Genomic DNA, 21,529 nt, shown 5'->3' on the forward strand with positions numbered 1-21,529 from the left:
TGATGCCCAGTTTAACCTTTAAAACATTTTTATTGCTGTTTTCGATGTTCAATGCATGTGAAGAATGAAGTTGGAATGAAATTGGTTGCCACAGATGGTTTTGTGGAGCAGGTGGTGGAATTTTTCACATTAATTAACTTTAATTACTCAATATACTACTTTTTTAATCTTACATTTAATCTTATATTACTATGAGTTTATTCTCAAAATATTACGACTTTAATCTTGAATTGCTACATTTTTCTCAAAATATTATGACTTTAATCTTGAATTGCTACATTTTTCTCAAAATATTATGACTTTAATCTTGAATTGCTACATTTTTCTCAAAATATTATGACTTTAATCTTGAATTGCTACATTTTTCTCAAAATATTATGACTTTAATCTCATATTGCTACATTTTTCTCAAAATATTATGACTTTAATCTTGAATTGGTGTTTTATTATTCTCAAAATATTACGACTTTAATCTTGTATTGTTACGATTTTATTCACAAAATACTACTTTATTTTCATTTTGCGGCGATTTTCTTTTCAAAATATTGTGACTATAATCTCATATTGCTACAACATTTCTCTCAAAATATTATGAGTTTAATATCGTATCATTCAGATTTTATTCTCAAAATACTATGACTTTATTTATATTTTGCTACAATTTTATTTTCAAAATTTTATGACTAATCTCATATTGCTACGACTTTATTCTTAAAATGGTACGACACTAATCTTATTTTGCTACGACTCAAAATATTACAACTTTATTCTTGTATTGTTGCGGTTTTATTTTCACTACGACTACGAAATATTACGACTTTAATCTCATATTGCTACATTTTTCTCAAAATATTACGACTTTCTCATTTTGCTATGAATTTATTCTAAAAATATTATGACTTTAATCTCATATTGCTAAATTTTTCTCAAAATATTATGACTTTAATCTTGAATTGGTGTTTTTTTATTCTCAAAATATTACGACTTTAATCTTGTATTGTTACGGTTTTATTCTCAAAATACTACTTTATTTTTATTTTGCTACGATTTTCTTTTCAAAATATTGTGACTATAATCTCATATTGCTACAACATTTTTCTCAAAATATTACGACTTTATTTTGGATCGTTTTATTTGCATACTTTTATTCTTGAATTGCTGTGATTTTATTCTCAAAATAGTTTGACTTTAATCTAATTTTTTGCTATGACTTTATTCTTATTTTGCTATGATTTTATTTCTTAAAATATTACGACTTTAATCTTGCATCGTTCCAATTTAATTCTCAAAATACTACAACTTTATTTTCATTTGGCTATAATTTTATTTTCAAAATATTATAACTGTAATCTCATTTTGCTACGACTTTATTCTGAAAATATTATGACTTTAATGTAATTTCGCTACGACTTTATTCTCTAAATATTATCTCATATTGCTACAACATTTTTCTCAAACTATTCAGACTTTAATCTTGCATTGTTGAGATTTTATTCTCAAAATACTACGACTTTATTTTATTTTTGCTACGAATTTATTCTCAAACTATTACAACTTTAATCTTGTATTGCTAAATTTCTCTCAAAATATTATGACTTTAATATCGTATCATTCAGATTTTATTCTCAAAATACTATGACTTTATTTATATTTTGCTACAATTTTATTTTCAAAATTTTATGACTAATCTCATATTGCTACGACTTTAATCTTAAAATAGTACGACACTAATCTTATTTTGCTACGACTCAAAATATTACAACTTTAATCTTGTATTGTTGCGGTTTTATTCTCAAAATATTACGACTTTAATCTCATATTGCTTAATTTTTCTCAAAATATTACGACTTTCTCATTTTGCTATGACTTTATTCTAAAAATATTACGACTTTAATCTCATATTGCTAAATTTTTCTCAAAATATTACGACTTTCTCATTTTGCTATGACTTTATTCTAAAAATATTACGACTTTAATCTCATATTGCTAAATTTTTCTCAAAATATTATGACTTTAATCTTGTATCGTTACAATTTTATTCTCAATACTACTTTATTTTCATTTTGCTACGATTTTATTTTCAAAATATTGTGACTATAATCTCATATTGCTACAGTACAACATTTTTCTCAAAATAGTGCGACCTTTAATCTTGTATTGTTCAGGTTTTGCTATGATTTTCTTTTCAAAATATGACTATAATATCATATTGCTACAACATTTTTCTCAAACTATTCAGACTTTAATCTTGTATTGTTGAGATTTTATTCTCAAAATACTACGACTTTATTTTATTTTTTTTACGAATTTATTCTCAAACTATTACAACTTTAATCTTGTATTGCTAAATTTCTCTCAAAATATTATGACTTTAATATCGTATCATTCAGATTTTATTCTCAAAATACTATGACTTTATTTATATTTTGCTACAATTTTATTTTCAAAATTTTATGACTAATCTCATATTGCTACGACTTTAATCTTAAAATAGTACGACACTAATCTTATTTTGCTACGACTCAAAATATTACAACTTTAATCTTGTATTGTTGCAGTTTTATTCTCAAAATATTACGACTTTAATCTCATATTGCTTAATTTTTCTCAAAATATTACGACTTTCTCATTTTGCTATGACTTTATTCTAAAAATATTACGACTTTAATCTCATATTGCTTCATTTTTCTCAAAATATTACGACTTTAATCTTGTATCGTTACAATTTTATTCTCAATACTACTTTATTTTCATTTTGCTATGATTTTATTTTCAAAATATTGTGACTATAATCTCATATTACTACAGTACAACATTTTTCTCAAAATAGTGCGACCTTTAATCTCGTATTGTTCAGGTTTTGCTACGATTTTCTTTTCAAAATATGACTATAATCTCATATTGCTACAACATTTTTCTCAAAATATTACGACTTTATTTTGGATCGTTTTATTTGCATACTTTTATTTGCATACTTGCAAACTTTTATTCTTGAATTGCTGTGATTTTATTCTCAAAATAGTTTGACTTTAAACTCATTTTTTGCTATGACTTTATTCTTATTTTGCTACGATTTTATTTCTTAAAATATTACGACTATAATCTCATATTGCTACAACATTTTTCTCAAAATATTATGACTTTAATCTTGCATCGTTCCAATTTAATTCTCAAAATACTACAACTTTATTTTCATTTGGCTATAATTTTATTTTCAAAATATTATAACTGTAATCTCATTTTGCTACAACTTAATTCTGAAAATATTATGACTTTAATGCCATTTCGCTACGACTTTATTCTCTAAATATTATCTCATATTGCTACAACATTTTTCTCAAACTATTCAGACTTTAATCTTGCATTGTTGAGATTTTATTCTCAAAATACTACGACTCTATTTTATTTTTGCTACGACTTTATTCTCAAACTATTACAACTTTAATCTCATATTGCTACAACTTCATTCTTGCTTTATTCTCAGAACATTATAATGTTAGTCTCCTAATGTCAGATTTATTTTTTATTTTACGTGGCACAAAAACGCTGTCGTTCTTGAACCGTGTCTTTCCAGCCGGATCAGATATCTCAGTAAGAGCATGTTGGGTATTTGTCATGTGTTGCACATGTTGTGTGGGATTTAAAACACAGAATCTGCACAAAAGAAAAAGGGTTAATTGGTTTATCTGGGACAACAGAGGCTTCAGTCTTACACAATATCATCCCCTCAAGAGTGAAGTTCTCAATAGCGTGTTCAAACACACAAACACACTCACAACAGTTTGTCAGATATGCTGTTTTTCATTTCATGTCTGCCCGAGTCTGTGTTTAAGAGCGCTGAGGAAAAAGTGCATTCAGCGTTCTGAATGGCTCATATATTGCAGCTCTGTAATCCCATTTTCACACTTCTGAGGAGGGCAGCAAACCGCTCTAGTTTCATTTCAGCATTAAATCTCCTCCCGAAGACTTCCACATATTGTTTTACACACGTTTTATGAAATGCCTCATCTTGTGCGTCTAAAACCCTGGCTTTCTGTTGTCCTAGTTTTACATAAGCTATAAGATCGTTTATCTTCATCTTATATCTTGGTTTATTCCCTAAATAGAAGTCTGTGTGGAAATGAGACAATCATAAGCCATTTATGTAACGTAGTGAAATGGGCAACAACTGAAATTTCATTTAGACGTAACCCAGATATATTCACAAACCCGTCATGGTTAAACACACAGCAGTGCCAGAATGTAAAGTATGTAGATGTCTCAGCACATGAATATCAATTAGATCATTGCAAGATAAAACATGCATTTACGTAATCTTGTTTAGGATAAGATCTGAAATGCTTGATGTGACGTCATGCGTGCATGTGCCACAATACTCTTGTGATAAAGAGCAGCAGATGTTCACTGCAAACTGAAAACATGATGGGAGACAACTTACTGACATCACAGCTGGGATTGAAGCTCATTGGCTTAGAACAACTGTGATGTTTTGGTCTTGTTTACGTTAGTCTGTTATCTGTGGAAGCCTGTTTCCGTCACTGAATGAAAAAAAAAAGGTCATTGCGACTTTTTTTTTCAGAATTGTGAGATATACACAATTGCTAGATATAAAGTCAGAATTAGACTTTGTTTATCTTGTAAATCTTTTTTGTATCTCGCAATTCTGTCTTTTTTTCTCAGAATTGTAAGATATAAATGCACAACTGCTAGATGTAAAGTCAGAATTGCAAGAAATAAAGTCAGAATTGTGAGATATAAACTTACAGTTGCAAGAAATTAAGTCAGAATTGCAAGTTTATGTCTCGTAAATCTTGATTTTTTTTCTCGCAATTGCGACTTTTTATCTTAGAATTCTGACTTTTTTTGCAGTTGCGACTTTGTATCTCACTAATTTATTTATTTTTTTGGTGCATTTTCTCAAGTTTGTGAGTTTTTCCATGCAATTTATGCTTTTGCATCTAAAAAAACTCACAATTGTAAGCAAATTGTCAGAATTGCAAGATATAAACTTACAATTTTGACTTTTTTTCTTGCAATTGCAACTTTGCATAAATATTGAATTTTTTTTTTTTTTTGTATCTCGCAATTCTGACTTTCTCTCAGAATTGTAAGATACAAATGCACAACTGCTAGATATAAAGTCAGAATTGTGAGATATAAACTTACAGTTGCAAGAAATAAAGTCAGAATTGCAAGTTTATGTCTCGTAAATCTTGATTTTTTTTTCTCGCAATTGCGACTTTTTATCTTACAATTCTGACTTTTTTTGCAATTGCGACTTTGTATCTCACTAATTTATTAATTTTTTTGGTGCATTTTCTCAAGTTTGTGAGTTTTTCCATGCAATTTATGCTTTTGCATCTAAAAAAACTCACAATTGTAAGCAAATTGTCAGAATTGCAAGATATAAACTTACAATTATGACTTTTTTTCTTGCAATTGCAACTTTGCATAAATATTGAATTTTTTTTTTTTGTATCTCGCAATTCTGACTTTCTCTCAGAATTGTAAGATACAAATGCACAACTGCTAGATGTAAAGTCAGAATTGCAAGAAATAAAGTCAGAATTGTGAGATATAAACTTACAGTTGCAAGAAATAAAGTCAGAATTGCAAGTTTATGTCTCGTAAATCTTGATTTTTTTTTCTCGCAATTGCACCTTTTTATCTTACAATTCTGACTTTTTTTGCAATTGCGACTTTGTATCTCACTAATTTTTTTTTTTTTTGGTGCATTTTCTCAAGTTTGTGAGTTTTTCCATGCAATTTATGCTTTTGCATCTAAAAAAACTCACAATTGTAAGCAAATTGTCAGAATTGCAAGATATAAACTTACAATTATGACTTTTTTTCTTGCAATTGCAACTTTGCATAAATATTGAATTTTTTTTTTTTTTTTTTTGTGTCTCGCAATTCTGACTTTCTCTCAGAACTGTAAGATATAAATGCACAACTGCTAGATATAAAGTCAGAATTGCAAGAAATAAAGTCAGAATTGCAAGTTTATGTCTCGTAAATCTTGATTTTTTTTTCTCGCAATTGCACCTTTTTATCTTACAATTCTGACTTTTTTTGCAATTGCGACTTTGTATCTCACTAATTTATTTTTTTTTTTGGTGCATTTTCTCAAGTTTGTGAGTTTTTCCATGCAATTTATGCTTTTGCATCAAAAAAAAACTCACAATTGTAAGCAAATTGTCAGAATTGCAAGATATAAACTTACAATTATGACTTTTTTTTTCTTGCAATTGCAACTTTGCATAAATCTTGAAATTTTTTTTTTTTTTGTATCTCGCAATTCTGACTTTCTCTCAGAATTGTAAGATACAAATGCACAACTGCTAGATATAAAGTCAGAATTGTGAGATATAAACTTACAGTTGCAAGAAATTAAGTCAGAATTGCAAGTTTATGTCTCGTAAATCTTGATTTTTTTTTCTCGCAATTGCGACTTTGTATCTCACTAATTTTTTTTTTTTTTTTTTGGTGCATTTTCTCAAGTTTGTGAGTTTTTCCATGCAATTTATGCTTTTGCATCTAAAAAAAACTCACAATTGTAAGCAAATTGTCAGAATTGCAAGATATAAACTTACAATTATGACTTTTTTTCTTGCAATTGCAACTTTGCATAAATATTGAATTTTTTTTTTTTTTTTTGTGTCTCGCAATTCTGACTTTCTCTCAGAACTGTAAGATATAAATGCACAACTGCTAGATATAAAGTCAGAATTGCAAGAAATAAAGTCAGAATTGCAAGTTTATGTCTCGTAAATCTTGATTTTTTTTTCTCGCAATTGCACCTTTTTATCTTACAATTCTGACTTTTTTTGCAATTGCGACTTTGTATCTCACTAATTTATTTATTTTTTTGGTGCATTTTCTCAAGTTTGTGAGTTTTTCCATGCAATTTATGCTTTTGCATCTAAAAAAAACTCACAATTGTAAGATATAAACTTACAATTATGACTTTTTTTTTCTTGCAATTGCAACTTTGCATAAATCTTGAAATTTTTTTTTTTTTTTGTATCTCGCAATTCTGACTTTCTCTCAGAATTGTAAGATACAAATGCACAACTGCTAGATATAAAGTCAGAATTGTGAGATATAAACTTACAGTTGCAAGAAATTAAGTCAGAATTGCAAGTTTATGTCTCGTAAATCTTGATTTTTTTTTCTCGCAATTGCGACTTTGTATCTCACTAATTTATTATTTTTTTTTTTTGGTGCATTTTCTCAAGTTTGTGAGTTTTTCCATGCAATTTATGCTTTTGCATCTAAAAAAAACTCACAATTGTAAGCAAATTGTCAGAATTGCAAGATATAAACTTACAATTATGACTTTTTTTCTTGCAATTGCAACTTTGCATAAATATTGAATTTTTTTTTTTTTTTTTTTTGTGTCTTGCAATTCTGACTTTCTCTCAGAACTGTAAGATATAAATGCACAACTGCTAGATATAAAGTCAGAATTGCAAGAAATAAAGTCAGAATTGCAAGTTTATGTCTCGTAAATCTTGATTTTTTTTTCTCGCAATTGCACCTTTTTATCTTACAATTCTGACTTTTTTTGCAATTGCGACTTTGTATCTCACTAATTTTTTTTTTTTTTGGTGCATTTTCTCAAGTTTGTGAGTTTTTCCATGCAATTTATGCTTTTGCATCTAAAAAAACTCACAATTGTAAGCAAATTGTCAGAATTGCAAGATATAAACTTACAATTATGACTTTTTTTCTTGCAATTGCAACTTTGCATAAATATTGAATTTTTTTTTTTTTTTTTTTGTGTCTCGCAATTCTGACTTTCTCTCAGAACTGTAAGATATAAATGCACAACTGCTAGATATAAAGTCAGAATTGCAAGAAATAAAGTCAGAATTGCAAGTTTATGTCTCGTAAATCTTGATTTTTTTTTCTCGCAATTGCACCTTTTTATCTTACAATTCTGACTTTTTTTGCAATTGCGACTTTGTATCTCACTAATTTATTTTTTTTTTTGGTGCATTTTCTCAAGTTTGTGAGTTTTTCCATGCAATTTATGCTTTTGCATCAAAAAAAAACTCACAATTGTAAGCAAATTGTCAGAATTGCAAGATATAAACTTACAATTATGACTTTTTTTTTCTTGCAATTGCAACTTTGCATAAATCTTGAAATTTTTTTTTTTTTTGTATCTCGCAATTCTGACTTTCTCTCAGAATTGTAAGATACAAATGCACAACTGCTAGATATAAAGTCAGAATTGTGAGATATAAACTTACAGTTGCAAGAAATTAAGTCAGAATTGCAAGTTTATGTCTCGTAAATCTTGATTTTTTTTTCTCGCAATTGCGACTTTGTATCTCACTAATTTTTTTTTTTTTTTTTTGGTGCATTTTCTCAAGTTTGTGAGTTTTTCCATGCAATTTATGCTTTTGCATCTAAAAAAAACTCACAATTGTAAGCAAATTGTCAGAATTGCAAGATATAAACTTACAATTATGACTTTTTTTCTTGCAATTGCAACTTTGCATAAATATTGAATTTTTTTTTTTTTTTTTGTGTCTCGCAATTCTGACTTTCTCTCAGAACTGTAAGATATAAATGCACAACTGCTAGATATAAAGTCAGAATTGCAAGAAATAAAGTCAGAATTGCAAGTTTATGTCTCGTAAATCTTGATTTTTTTTTCTCGCAATTGCACCTTTTTATCTTACAATTCTGACTTTTTTTGCAATTGCGACTTTGTATCTCACTAATTTATTTATTTTTTTGGTGCATTTTCTCAAGTTTGTGAGTTTTTCCATGCAATTTATGCTTTTGCATCTAAAAAAAACTCACAATTGTAAGATATAAACTTACAATTATGACTTTTTTTTTCTTGCAATTGCAACTTTGCATAAATCTTGAAATTTTTTTTTTTTTTTGTATCTCGCAATTCTGACTTTCTCTCAGAATTGTAAGATACAAATGCACAACTGCTAGATATAAAGTCAGAATTGTGAGATATAAACTTACAGTTGCAAGAAATTAAGTCAGAATTGCAAGTTTATGTCTCGTAAATCTTGATTTTTTTTTCTCGCAATTGCGACTTTGTATCTCACTAATTTATTATTTTTTTTTTTTGGTGCATTTTCTCAAGTTTGTGAGTTTTTCCATGCAATTTATGCTTTTGCATCTAAAAAAAACTCACAATTGTAAGCAAATTGTCAGAATTGCAAGATATAAACTTACAATTATGACTTTTTTTCTTGCAATTGCAACTTTGCATAAATATTGAATTTTTTTTTTTTTTTTTTTTGTGTCTTGCAATTCTGACTTTCTCTCAGAACTGTAAGATATAAATGCACAACTGCTAGATATAAAGTCAGAATTGCAAGAAATAAAGTCAGAATTGCAAGTTTATGTCTCGTAAATCTTGATTTTTTTTTCTCGCAATTGTGACTTTGTATCTCACTAATTTATTATTATTTTTTTTTGGTGCATTTTCTCAAGTTTGTGAGTTTTTCCATGCAATTTATGCTTTTGCATCTAAAAAAAACTCACAATTGTAAGCAAATTGTCAGAATTGCAAGATATAAACTTACAATTATGACTTTTTTTCTTGCAATTGCAACTTTGCATAAATATTGAATTTTTTTTTTTTTTTTTTTGTGTCTTGCAATTCTGACTTTCTCTCAGAACTGTAAGATATAAATGCACAACTGCTAGATATAAAGTCAGAATTGCAAGAAATAAAGTCAGAATTGCAAGTTTATGTCTCGTAAATCTTGATTTTTTTTTCTCGCAATTGCGTCTTTTTATCTTACAATTCTGACTTTTTTTGCAATTGTGACTTTGTATCTCACTAATTTATTTATTTTTTTGGTGCATTTTCTCAAGTTTGTGAGTTTTTCCATGCAATTTATGCTTTTGCATCTAAAAAAAACTCACAATTGTAAGCAAATTGTCAGAATTGCAAGATATAAACTTACAATTATGACTTTTTTTTTCTTGCAATTGCAACTTTGCATAAATCTTGAAATTTTTTTTTTTTTTGTATCTCGCAATTCTGACTTTCTCTCAGAATTGTAAGATACAAATACACAACTGCTAGATATAAAGTCAGAATTGTGAGATATAAACTTACAGTTGCAAGAAATTAAGTCAGAATTGCAAGTTTATGTCTCGTAAATCTTGATTTTTTTTTCTCGCAATTGCGACTTTGTATCTCACTAATTTTTTTTTTTTTTTTTGGTGCATTTTCTCAAGTTTGTGAGTTTTTCCATGCAATTTATGCTTTTGCATCTAAAAAAAACTCACAATTGTAAGCAAATTGTCAGAATTGCAAGATATAAACTTACAATTATGACTTTTTTTTCTTGCAATTGCAACTTTGCATAAATCTTGAATTTTTTTTTTTTTTTTGTATCTCGCAATTCTGACTTTCTCTCAGAATTGTAAGATACAAATGCACAACTGCTAGATATAAAGTCAGAATTGCAAGTTTATGTCTCGTAAATCTTGATTTTTTTTTCTCGCAATTGCGACTTTTTATCTTACAATTCTGACTTTTTTTGCAATTGTGACTTTGTATCTCACTAATTTTTTTTTTTTTTTTTTTTTTGGTGCATTTTCTCAAGTTTGTGAGTTTTTCCATGCAATTTATGCTTTTGCATCTAAAAAAACTCACAATTGTAAGAAAATTGTCAGAATTGCAATTTATAAACTTACAATTCTGACTTTTTTTCTTGCAATTGCAACTTTGCATAAATCTTGAATTTTTTTATTTTTTTTGTATCTCGCAATTCTGACTTTTCTCTCAGAATTGTAAGATACAAATGCACAACTGCTAGATATAAAGTCAGAATTGCAAGTTTATGTCTCGTAAATCTTGATTTTTTTTCTCGCAATTGCGTCTTTTTATCTTACAATTCTGACTTTTTTTGCAATTGCGACTTTGTATCTCACTCATTTTTTTTTTTTTTTTTTTTTGGTGCATTTTCTCAACTTTGTGAGTTTTTCCATGAAATTTATGCTTTTGCATCTAAAAAAACTCTTGCAAGATTTGCAAGAATTGCAAGATATAAACTCACAATACTGACTTTTTTTCTTGCAATTGCAACTTTGCATAAATCTTGATTTTTTTTTTTTTTTGTATCTCGCAATTCTGACTTTCTCTCAGAATTGTAAGATATAAATGCACAACTGCTAGATATAAAGTCAGAATTGTGAGATATAAACTTACAGTTGCAAGAAATTAAGTCAGAGTTGCAAGTTTATGTCTCGTAAATCTTGATTTTTTTTTCTCACAATTGCGACTTTTTATCTTACAATTCTGACTTTTTTTGCAATTGCGACTTTGTATCTCACTAATATTTTTTTCCCATGCAATTTATGCTTTTGCATCTAAAAAAAACCTCACAATTCTGACTTTTTTTGTAGCAATTGCAACTTTGCATCTCATAAATCTTGAATTTTTTTAATGTTTTTTTTTTTTTGCATCTCGCAATTCTGATTTTTTTTTCTCAGAATTGTGGGAAAGTATATAATATCTCACAATTCCTACTTATCAGAATTTGCGAGTTTACATCATGCAATTCTGACTTTATAACTTGCAATCGTGACTTTATATTACACAATTCTGAGGAAAAAAAGTCAAATTGTGAGGTTGTATCACGCAATGCTGAGAAAAAAAGTCAGAATCGTCAGACAAAAAGTCGCAATAATCTTTTTTTAAATGTGTTATTCAGTAACGGAAACAGGCTTCAATAGTTTGAGTATTAAAACATAAAAAAAAAAACATACTTTTGATGGTGGTGTTTGCTAAATGATCAGTTTATTACATTCATTAACATGTAAAAGATTAAATGCATGCAAAAAAAATATAAATGTGACACTTGACAGTTTTGTAAGATTAAATGCTAACAAAATCTCTGTTATATTGCAGTCTGTGTGTAAAATGAGGTTGGAAGACACTCTGGGAGAAGTGCGCCGGGGCACACTGTCATCCGGAGCGGACCATCAGTTCAAGGGCTATAACTCAGCGTTTACAGGCCCGCTGATGGAGCCCAGTATCGGGCTGGTGATAGACGGGCCGACCCTGAGCATGGCCATGTCAGATGACCTGGTAGACCAGTTTGTGGAGCTGTGCAAATACTGTCGTGCGGTGCTTTGCTGTAGAGTGACGCCGCTGCAGAAGAGCGATGTGGTTAAAATCATACGGCAGAAACTGAGGGTCATGACCCTCGCCGTAGGTAATGAAACCTTTGATTTGAGGCGGAGGGCTTTCTGAAATCCTTTATAAGATTACTTTTGTGCAGGTCCGTGAAGTACATTGCTTTTCCGTTGCGATGCATTATGATCTGTGTCGATGCAGGTGACGGCGCCAATGATGTGAACATGATTCAAGCTGCAGACGTTGGCATTGGAGTTTCTGGACAAGAGGGGATGCAGGTTTGTGTTTTTGTGTTTTATAACCCACTCAAGGCACTGCAGATATGCATCAATCAATAAAACCTCAAAAAAAAATCTGATTTACTGGTTCCTAGGGGAGTGACGAGATCCGATGTGTCCCGCGAGATCTGACTGGTCTTGACGATATCATGGCAAAACATTTTGCAGTGTTTACATTAGAGCTGCATGATCTCTATTCAAACACCCGCAATCTTATTCATGAATGACAATAATTCAGCGATGTCTATTATAACTGTTTCACACACTCCACAGACGCTTACAATGTGAAAGTTATTGAAGACATTCAAATGTGCATTCTTACCGCTGCTGTTTCAGAAAGCAACACAAACAGCTTTTTTAACATTTAACATCATTTAAACATATGCGGTCTTCGTTTTGGAATCACACTCATGGTCTTTGGGGTCACTAGAGACCCCAGGCAACAAAACTTAAATTTTGCAACAAAATAATAGTTAAAAAAATATATAATAATTTTTTTTCCTGTTTATTAATGTTTTTGCTCCACATTTGTGCAGTTTATGCTATTTTTTTAAATATATATAAATTATTAAATAAATATTTATTTTTAATAGTTTTATATGCAAAAACAGCTTTTTATGTAAAATTCACTTTACAGAATACCCACATTTTAAACTTTCATTCATGGGAATAACATGGATAATTTGATATGGTTTAGTGTAAGATTTTTGATTTTAAGATTTTTTGGAAATGCAGTTTTAAAAGTAAAAAAATATAACTTTTACCACTAGATGGCTGCAGAGCACTACTATTAACTAATTGCTATTTGACCAACAATAAGATATTTTTTCACAAGTTTTTTGAGTTGAGTTCATATCTACATATTATGAAATCACAATTATTACAATAAAAAATACTTTTTGACAAGTGTTAAGCATTTTTTGTACTGAAACAAACCCAGTTCTATTACATATTGAGTAGCAGTACACAACATGAACATAAGAATGCAACAACAACACCTTTTTTCTTTTCTTTTTTTTTGACAAATTATAAGAGAGCAGTTTTTATGGTCTCCAAATGTAGTCCTGAGTGTTTCATGATGTGTAGATATGAACTCAACTGAAAAAAACTTGTGAAAAGATATCTTTCAGGTGGTCAAATAGCAAAAAGCATATAGTGGAGCTCTGCAGCCACCTACTGGTAAAAGTATTTTTTTTTTACATTTAAAACTGGATTTTCCAAAAGATGGGCAAAAATCTTACACTAAACCATGTGGAATTATCCATGTTATCCCCATGAATGAAATTTAGACATGTGGGTTTTTTATGAAAGCGAATTTTACAAAAAAAGCTGTTTTTGTATAAAAACCTATAAAAAATATTAATTTATTAATTTATATATATTAAAAAAATATCCTAAATCCTCCAAAAACTGCACACTTGAGGAGTAAAAACATTAATAAACAGGAAAATAACATTTGTTTTGTTTTTTAACTATTATTTTGTAACAAAAATTGCATTTTGTTGCCTTTTGTTGCTCCAGAGACCCCAAAGACCACGAACGTGAGTATTTTTTTCACACTAACATAAAATCAAGCTATCATTCCAATTTAATTTTTTATTTGTAGATCAAGATAGTGTTGACTGATTTACAAAGTCTCATACCATTTGGACAAAGGGAACATTTTTTTAAATTTTAGCGAACGCCATTCGGGGTCCAGAAATCCCCCGAAGACCGCAAAAGGGTTAAATAACATAAGTACTGGGATAAAAGCTTACAGTTTGGGTATAAACACTTATTGTCTACAGTAGCGATCAAAACGAAAGTATCTTCTAACATGTCTGTAGTATAACGCTTATCCTCTTCACCAGGAGGTGGCGACAACTGCACGTTGAAAAAAAGTATTTTTTCATTGAATTATACATTCAAGAGATTCCAACAGTGAAACAAGTCTTTATTAATTGAGACACTGAATTTTGTTCAAATATAGAGTTAAGCAATGAACCACTAGTAAATTACATCATTTCGTTTAGATTTCTAACCCTTTTTTTCTTCAGAATCATGATCTCGTTTATAAAAGAAAATAGTTTTTCAGTTTACCCAGAATCATGCAGCATTAGTTTATTACAGCATATAATTCATTAAAATAGAAGTTTAATTTCATGAAGTACAAGTTCATATCAAAATGCACCTACATTTTTTTTTTTTTTGCATTTTGTTTATTTTTGTTGAATAAAATACTATTTTCCCCTATATATTTCATCATTAAGAATTTCTTTAAAAAAGTTAAAAAATCTCATCTCGTGAACTAGTGGTGCAACGGATCACAAAACTCACGGTTCGGATCATATCACGGATTTTGAGTCACGGATCGGATCATTTTTCGGATCAGCAAAAAACAAACAAATCAAAACAAGCTTGTTTTTTTATTGATTACTGAATGCTTACTTTAAGTACTTCTAATCCACAGCAAAAACTACCAGCTGAACTAATAAAGTCAGTAACAAAACAAGAACAATTACACAAATGACAAGTGTAGATGAATACAACATAAAGTTGCTAATAAAATCAATAAGCCTAGTATTCAGGTGCAGAAATTTAATAATTCATTGTGAAATAACTAGTGCTTCTCACTGCAGGTATTTATGGATGCTGTCTCTTTAAGGCCAAATGCACGTACCTCTTTCTCAGCTGTTTAGGTTCACTTAAGACATAACCAACGGTGTTTACCAGAATACCAAAACGGGTATTTAAACATGACTTTGTATGTACATTTCCGTTCAAATAGAAGTTAAAGAGGAATCATTCTGTGTGAATCGCGCAGTCTAAATCGCGCCTCTCTGCCTCTCTCTCTCTCTGTGCGCGTGCTCGCTTCAGGTGTGTGCGGCAGCGGTAAAAAAAATACAAATAAAAATAAAAAAACAGCGCGCGTGTTCTTTTTTGCTGCAATGGTTTTAAATTGTTTGAATCGGTAAATTGGCAAGACAAAACATGGTCAAATTATAAACTTTTACTCTATGATGCAGGGCTGCCAACTTTTGAGTTCAGCTTGGAGTGAGAACCTGTAGGGGGCATGCTTCCCTGTAGGAAAGTTTTGTACATTTTAGAGTTAAATTGATTTATCTGTGCACTTTGAGAGTTCATAATTAAGAGCTCCAATACAGTTTCAGTGTCCAAACTAAACAAAGAAAAAAGCTAGTGAATTGACTTGATCTTGACGTTTAAAGGGGACTCAATCCTCTTTTTAGTTGGGATATGGTGTCTCAGTCTATATTATTCTCACACTGGTATATTTAGAAACCAAACAAATTAGAATATAATGATAAAAATAATTTTATATTATTATTCTTACGACAGTAATATTGGAAAACAATTCTGCAAAATAAATGAAAATGAGTATTTCACAGGTTATTCCTTTAATTACTTTTCAGTTACTTTTGTTGTAATTTCTACACTTGCAAGCAGGGCCTAACACTTTTTTTTTTTTGCCACATCTGGCATTTTAATCATGATACAAACTAAATTTTTTGGTCATTTGAGAAAATTTACCAGCCATAAATATTTTTTCCTGGCCATGAAACTGTTTTTGCAGTTGCTGCTACTACAAAAACTAAACCTTTTTAATAAAAATGAATAAATAAATAAATTGAAAATTAGAACTAAACACTGCATTTTAATCACGATACAAACAAAGATACTACACACATGTAGCATGAGCAGTTTTTTAATTTTAATTTTAATTTTTATTAAACATTTGAAGCAAAAACAGAATGGTCTGACTTCAGCATTGTGAAATTATTTGTTATTGTTTTTTATATGTCATACTGTGTTTTTATTATAAAATTATGTAAAATAACCGTTGCAAAACTATTAACTTTTTACACAAGAATAGCAATGTACAGTGAAAGAATTGCAAGATTTAGTCATTATACTTTTATAAATAATTGCAATCGCATTTAAAAACACGAAAATTCTAATATTTTTCTCTTAATCTATTAGTCTGCGATTCTGAGAAATTATATTTTTCTCCCATTCGAAAATGAATCTTTCATTCATGAGGGATTTATCACTCCCGAAACTTTGCTTCTTGCTTCCTTAGCAGGACGAAAAGAAAACTTTTATTCAAATTCTGAACGGATTATATGTAGCCTAGGAGTGCGCAGTATAGCCCTTCCTTGATAATCGCTAAAAACGTGTCACTTTCAGAAAAAAAAAAACAGTCAAAATTAAGTTTCCTTAGAATAAGATAAATAATCTGCCAACGGGGTAAGAAAAATAATCTTGTTTTCTGTTTGAAATAAGATTTTTTTTTTCTTACCTCATTGGCAGATTATTTTGCTTGTTCTAAGGAAATTTAATTTTGACTTGTTTTTTTCCTGAAATTAAAACAAGAAAAAATGTACTCGTCTATAAAATCCTTCTTGATTTAAGAATTTTTAGATATTTTGGAAACAAGACAAACAATCTAAGTAAAAAAAAAAAAAAAAAAAAAAAAAAAAATTTTTTGCAGTGTTGGGTGTTTTAAGTTGGCATTAAATAGAAATTGTGACTATTTTTCTTCCCTATTGTGATATCTGAATAAAATGGCTTCTCAAACAAGAAATTTTTTGTCCAATCAGGGATTGGGGGAGGGGCATGTTATCATTTTTAAAAAAGAAAGATAACCTGGGAACATTTGATTTTTTTTTTATACATAATTAATGACCTGCACATAATAAATATAGCAACATTCCATTAAAATCAATGCTTTTCTTACTTTTTGTCTTGTTTTCACACAAAATATCTAAAAATTCTTAAATCAAGAAGGATTTTCTAGAGAAATGTTCTTGTTTTCAGAAAAAAAACAAGTCAAAATTAAGAGAGTTTTTGCTTAGAACAAGCTAAGTAATCTGCCAATGGGGTAAGCAAAAAAATGTTATTTCAAACAGAAAACAAGATTATTTTTCTTACCCAACTGGCAGATTATTTTGCTTGTTTCAAGCTAAAAGCATTTAATTTTGACTTGTTTTTATGAAAACAAGACAATAATTTTTACTCGACTAGAAAATCCTTCTTGATTTAAGAATTTGTAGATATTTTGGCTGGAAACAAGACAAAAAATCTAAGTAAGAAAAGCATTTTTTTGCAGTGTGACCTTTTATTCAATAGTCCACTTTAGACATGTATGTAACCATAAAAGAATGAGTGTAACCAATAATGTTGATTTGATGCTGTGTTTGTGTTCTGCAGGCTGTCATGGCCAGTGATTTTGCCATCACTCGCTTCAAACACCTGCAAAGACTGCTGCTGGTTCACGGACACTGGTGCTACTCAAGACTGGCCAACATGGTCATCTACTTCTTCTACAAGAATGTGGTAATTATCACCATTATAGCAGTTTATAGGAAGATTTTTAGGTAACTAGTGGTGCTTGACTTGGACCAGTAAGCAACCACCTGCACTGCAAAAAATGCTTTTCTTACTTAGATTTTTTGTCTTGTTTCCTGCCAAAATATCTAAAAAATCTTGAATCAGGAAGGATTTTCTAGACAAGTAAAAATTATTATCTTGTTTTTAGTAAAAACAAGTCAAAATTGGGTGAGTTTTTGCTTAAAACAAGCAAAATAATCTGCTTGTTAAATAAATTTCTTACCCCATTGGCAGATTATTTTGCTTGTTTTAAGCAAAAACTCACCCAATTTTGACTTTTTACTAAAAACAAGACACATGTCTAGAAAATCCTTCCTGATTCAAGATTTTTTTAGATATTTTGGCTTGAAACAAGACAAAAAATCTAAGTAAGAAAAGCATTTTTTGCAGTGTAGTAATTTTAGTAACCACCCAAAACACAGTGACACTCAAAATACTTGGGCAAACTTAAAGTAACATTCTTGCAACATCCTAACATTTTTTGTTTCTCCGACAACGGAGCCTGTGTTGCAGTTATTAATATAGTTCAGTTTTGAATTTTAATGGCAAAGTGGCTAGATTTTATTTTGCTTCTTTATTAAGTTAATTTAGAAATACATTTGGAACATTTTATTTTTGTTAAATTTAAGCTTTTGTTTTTATTTTTAAGTAAAGCCGCCAGCGGCAATGAGTCGAGCATGTTTGATCAATTCAGCCTTCTCAAATCAACACGACTTGCCTAAAATAAAATCTATAGACTTAAAACACTTGATGCATTTCACAATATTAGTTTAAACACTTAATCTAGATAAATGTGGCTGTTAGACACATATACAATAGTTTGTGTGGAGAGTGAAAGCTAAAGCGCGCTTTGCAGGACATGGAAGTGCCAGCGCGATCACTTGCATTTTTTTTCTTATTAATAGTGGAAACCTAAAATACGCCATCATTTTTGCTCATAAAGGTAAGAGTAATACAACATTCAGAAGTGCAAAAGGTCTTTTTTTGTGTGTGTGCACTCACAATATTAACAAAACGTTGAGCTTTTGTAAAATAGCTAAAGAAAACAAACATACGTCTCTGTGTCTCTGTCTTGAGGAGCACTTCACAAAAATGATCCGAAACTCAGCAAATATTTGCAGACATGATAAATATATCAATAGAGTGCTTTAAATTACTACTTTAAAACAAAAGAATTAATGTAATAAAATCTTGTTATATTGTGTAAAGGTAATGTGACAATTCCACCTGTGGCATCCAACCTGTCTTCACATTTAACATGAAAACAGCACAAAAAAATGTAGGCTTCAAATCAGTTAACTGGCTGATTTATGAGAAAAAAAAATGTTCTGAGGCAAATATAATCATCTCATTACAAATTAAAGAGCGTAAAAAGAGATTTATTGTATGTATTTTACCATAACATTTACAGATTTTATAGGCTGATGGAGACTTGCTTGCTTGAAAACGTTAAATATTATTTCCAAGCATTTATAAATGAAACTGCTTGTAAATACTCACGTAACGTTATGTACTTAGGAAAAATCAACAAGTTAACCGAGTTGGAGCCCATAATGATTGGGGGGCCCGTACAATTTTTTTGCAGCTCTAAAAAGAGGACATTTGTAATCAGTTGATACATTTGTATCTCAAATACAATGTCAAATGTCAAAAAAAAAAAAAAAAAAATTATATATATATATATATATATATATATATATTAAATACACTGCTGTAAAAAAGTTTAAAGTATTTTATAGTATTTAAAAAAAATAGTACTTTAATTTAAAAAAGGACACATTTAATTGTTATGGAAGCTTGTTTCCACTGCTATATATAAAAACAAAAAGTTAACAGACCTTTTTTTTTTCCTCAGAATTAAGAGAAATAAATTCACAATTACGAATAATAAAATCACGATTTGCACAACATAAAGTTGCAATTGCGAGAAAAAATTCTGAATTGCAAGATATAAACTAATAAAGTTATATAAGATGCATATGTTGTGAGTTATAAAGCCAGAATTGTGAGATAAGTTTGCAATTATTTTCCCTCTAAATTAGATTTTATAACGCGGAATTGCTAATATCTCACAATTCTGAAAAAGAAAGTAAGAACTGCAAGAAAAAAGTCAGAATTGTGAGATAAAAAGTTGCAGTAACTTTTTTAAAATTCTTATTCATGGGCAGAAACGGGCTTTCCATAAATTGTCATAAAAGATTTCCATTTCAAATAAACGCTGTTATTTTTTACATTCTATTTATTTTAGAATTCTGAAAAAAAAAAATGATGCTGAAAATTCATCAGCGAAAATTAATTACTTTTTAAAATATATCAAGTTAGAATACTTATTTTAAATTGTAATTTTATACATTTTACAATATTACTGTATTTTAGATCAAATAAATGCAGCCTTGGTGAACATTTGAGACTTTTGAATGGCAGTGTACACTATAAACAGTCATTCTTGGACTTCTTGAAGGGAACCTGTATTGTATTCAATTGTTTTCTGTTCTGTAAGTTATATCTTCCTTAAAAACACTTCTGATTAAATCTGATTAACCATCTCTCACTAACTAACTTATGTCGTCTCACTCAGGCGTATGTGAATCTGCTGTTCTGGTATCAGTTCTTCTGCGGCTTCTCCGCCACTGCCATGATCGACTACTGGCTCATGATATTTTTCAATCTGCTCTTCACCTCTGCTCCTCCCATCATGTTTGGGATCGTAGACAAAGAGGTGTCAGACTCCATGTTACTGAGTCTGCCTGAGCTCTATAAGAGAGGACAGCACTCGGAGGTGAGGAATCCTGCGGTCACCTATGACTCAATCTATTGCTCTAGTACTATAAACTGGATCTAGGATAGCCAAGATGTTTTTTTTTTATTGATTCAGGGAGTTAGATGATCAATTTTTATAGTTACAGTGTAAGTCAAAAGTTTACATCCCCCTTTCAGAATCTGCAAAATGTTTATTTTACCAAAATAAGAGGGATCATACAAGATGCATGTAATTTTTGGTTTAATACTGACCTCAATAAGATATTTCACTTTAAACATTAAAGATGTTTACATACAGTACACAAGAGAATAAAATAGTTGAATTTATAAAAAGTTCACATCCCCTTGATTCTTAAAGGATAACTATTGCCAAAATGCAACCTGGGCTATTTTTTTTACTGTGAACGAGACAAATTATATCTAAAAGCATAATTACGACAAACGAGCCGTTTTTGAGATTGACCGTGATTTCGTTTTGTGGTCAGTGGCCGGTGAATGGGAGTACTACTTTGAGCGAATCAAAATCGATATTTTTACAACACTAAGAAGGCTCGACACACCATGAAACTTTGCTGGAAGTATCGCCTGGGTCTCTACACATGAACTCCAGCATTGAGAACATTGTTTGTGTACACAGAGTTTACTAAAAAGAAAGGTTTTGAACAACTCACTTCCACTGTTTGAGTTTCCGCTCGCGGCCGTCTTGCCAGTCAAGAAGTGTCGATCTCCGAATGCGAGGATGGATAGCTCCTAAAGCATATTTCCATATAAATGCACGGCTAATTTGTTGTTTTGTCGCAAGTGAAAAACAATATTAACCTTCTAGTTGTAAAAAGAGCCTCATATAAGCCTAATATTTCGTCCTATGGAGTCCATTCATTCACATTCGGAGATCGACACTTCTTGACTGGCAAGACGGCCGCGAGCGGAAACCCAAACAGTGGAAGTGAGTTGTTCAAATCCTTTCTTT

General features: G+C 29.9%; 1 protein-coding gene across 1 annotated transcript in view; it reads left to right on the forward strand.

Annotated features, from left to right (window-relative positions):
* Nucleotides 1-21,529, forward strand: part of atp10b (ATPase phospholipid transporting 10B) — a 100,282-nt gene that overhangs the window by 59,451 nt on the left and 19,302 nt on the right. The window contains exons 14-17 of the mRNA XM_073820261.1: nucleotides 11,906-12,212; nucleotides 12,335-12,411; nucleotides 17,620-17,745; nucleotides 20,378-20,578. Coding sequence (XP_073676362.1) covers nucleotides 11,906-12,212; nucleotides 12,335-12,411; nucleotides 17,620-17,745; nucleotides 20,378-20,578 — 711 coding nt within the window. The remainder of the gene's footprint in view (nucleotides 1-11,905; nucleotides 12,213-12,334; nucleotides 12,412-17,619; nucleotides 17,746-20,377; nucleotides 20,579-21,529) is intronic.

The sequence above is a fragment of the Garra rufa genome, chromosome 16 (assembly GCF_049309525.1).
Source record: "Garra rufa chromosome 16, GarRuf1.0, whole genome shotgun sequence".
NCBI classification, from domain to species: Eukaryota; Metazoa; Chordata; class Actinopteri; order Cypriniformes; family Cyprinidae; genus Garra; species Garra rufa.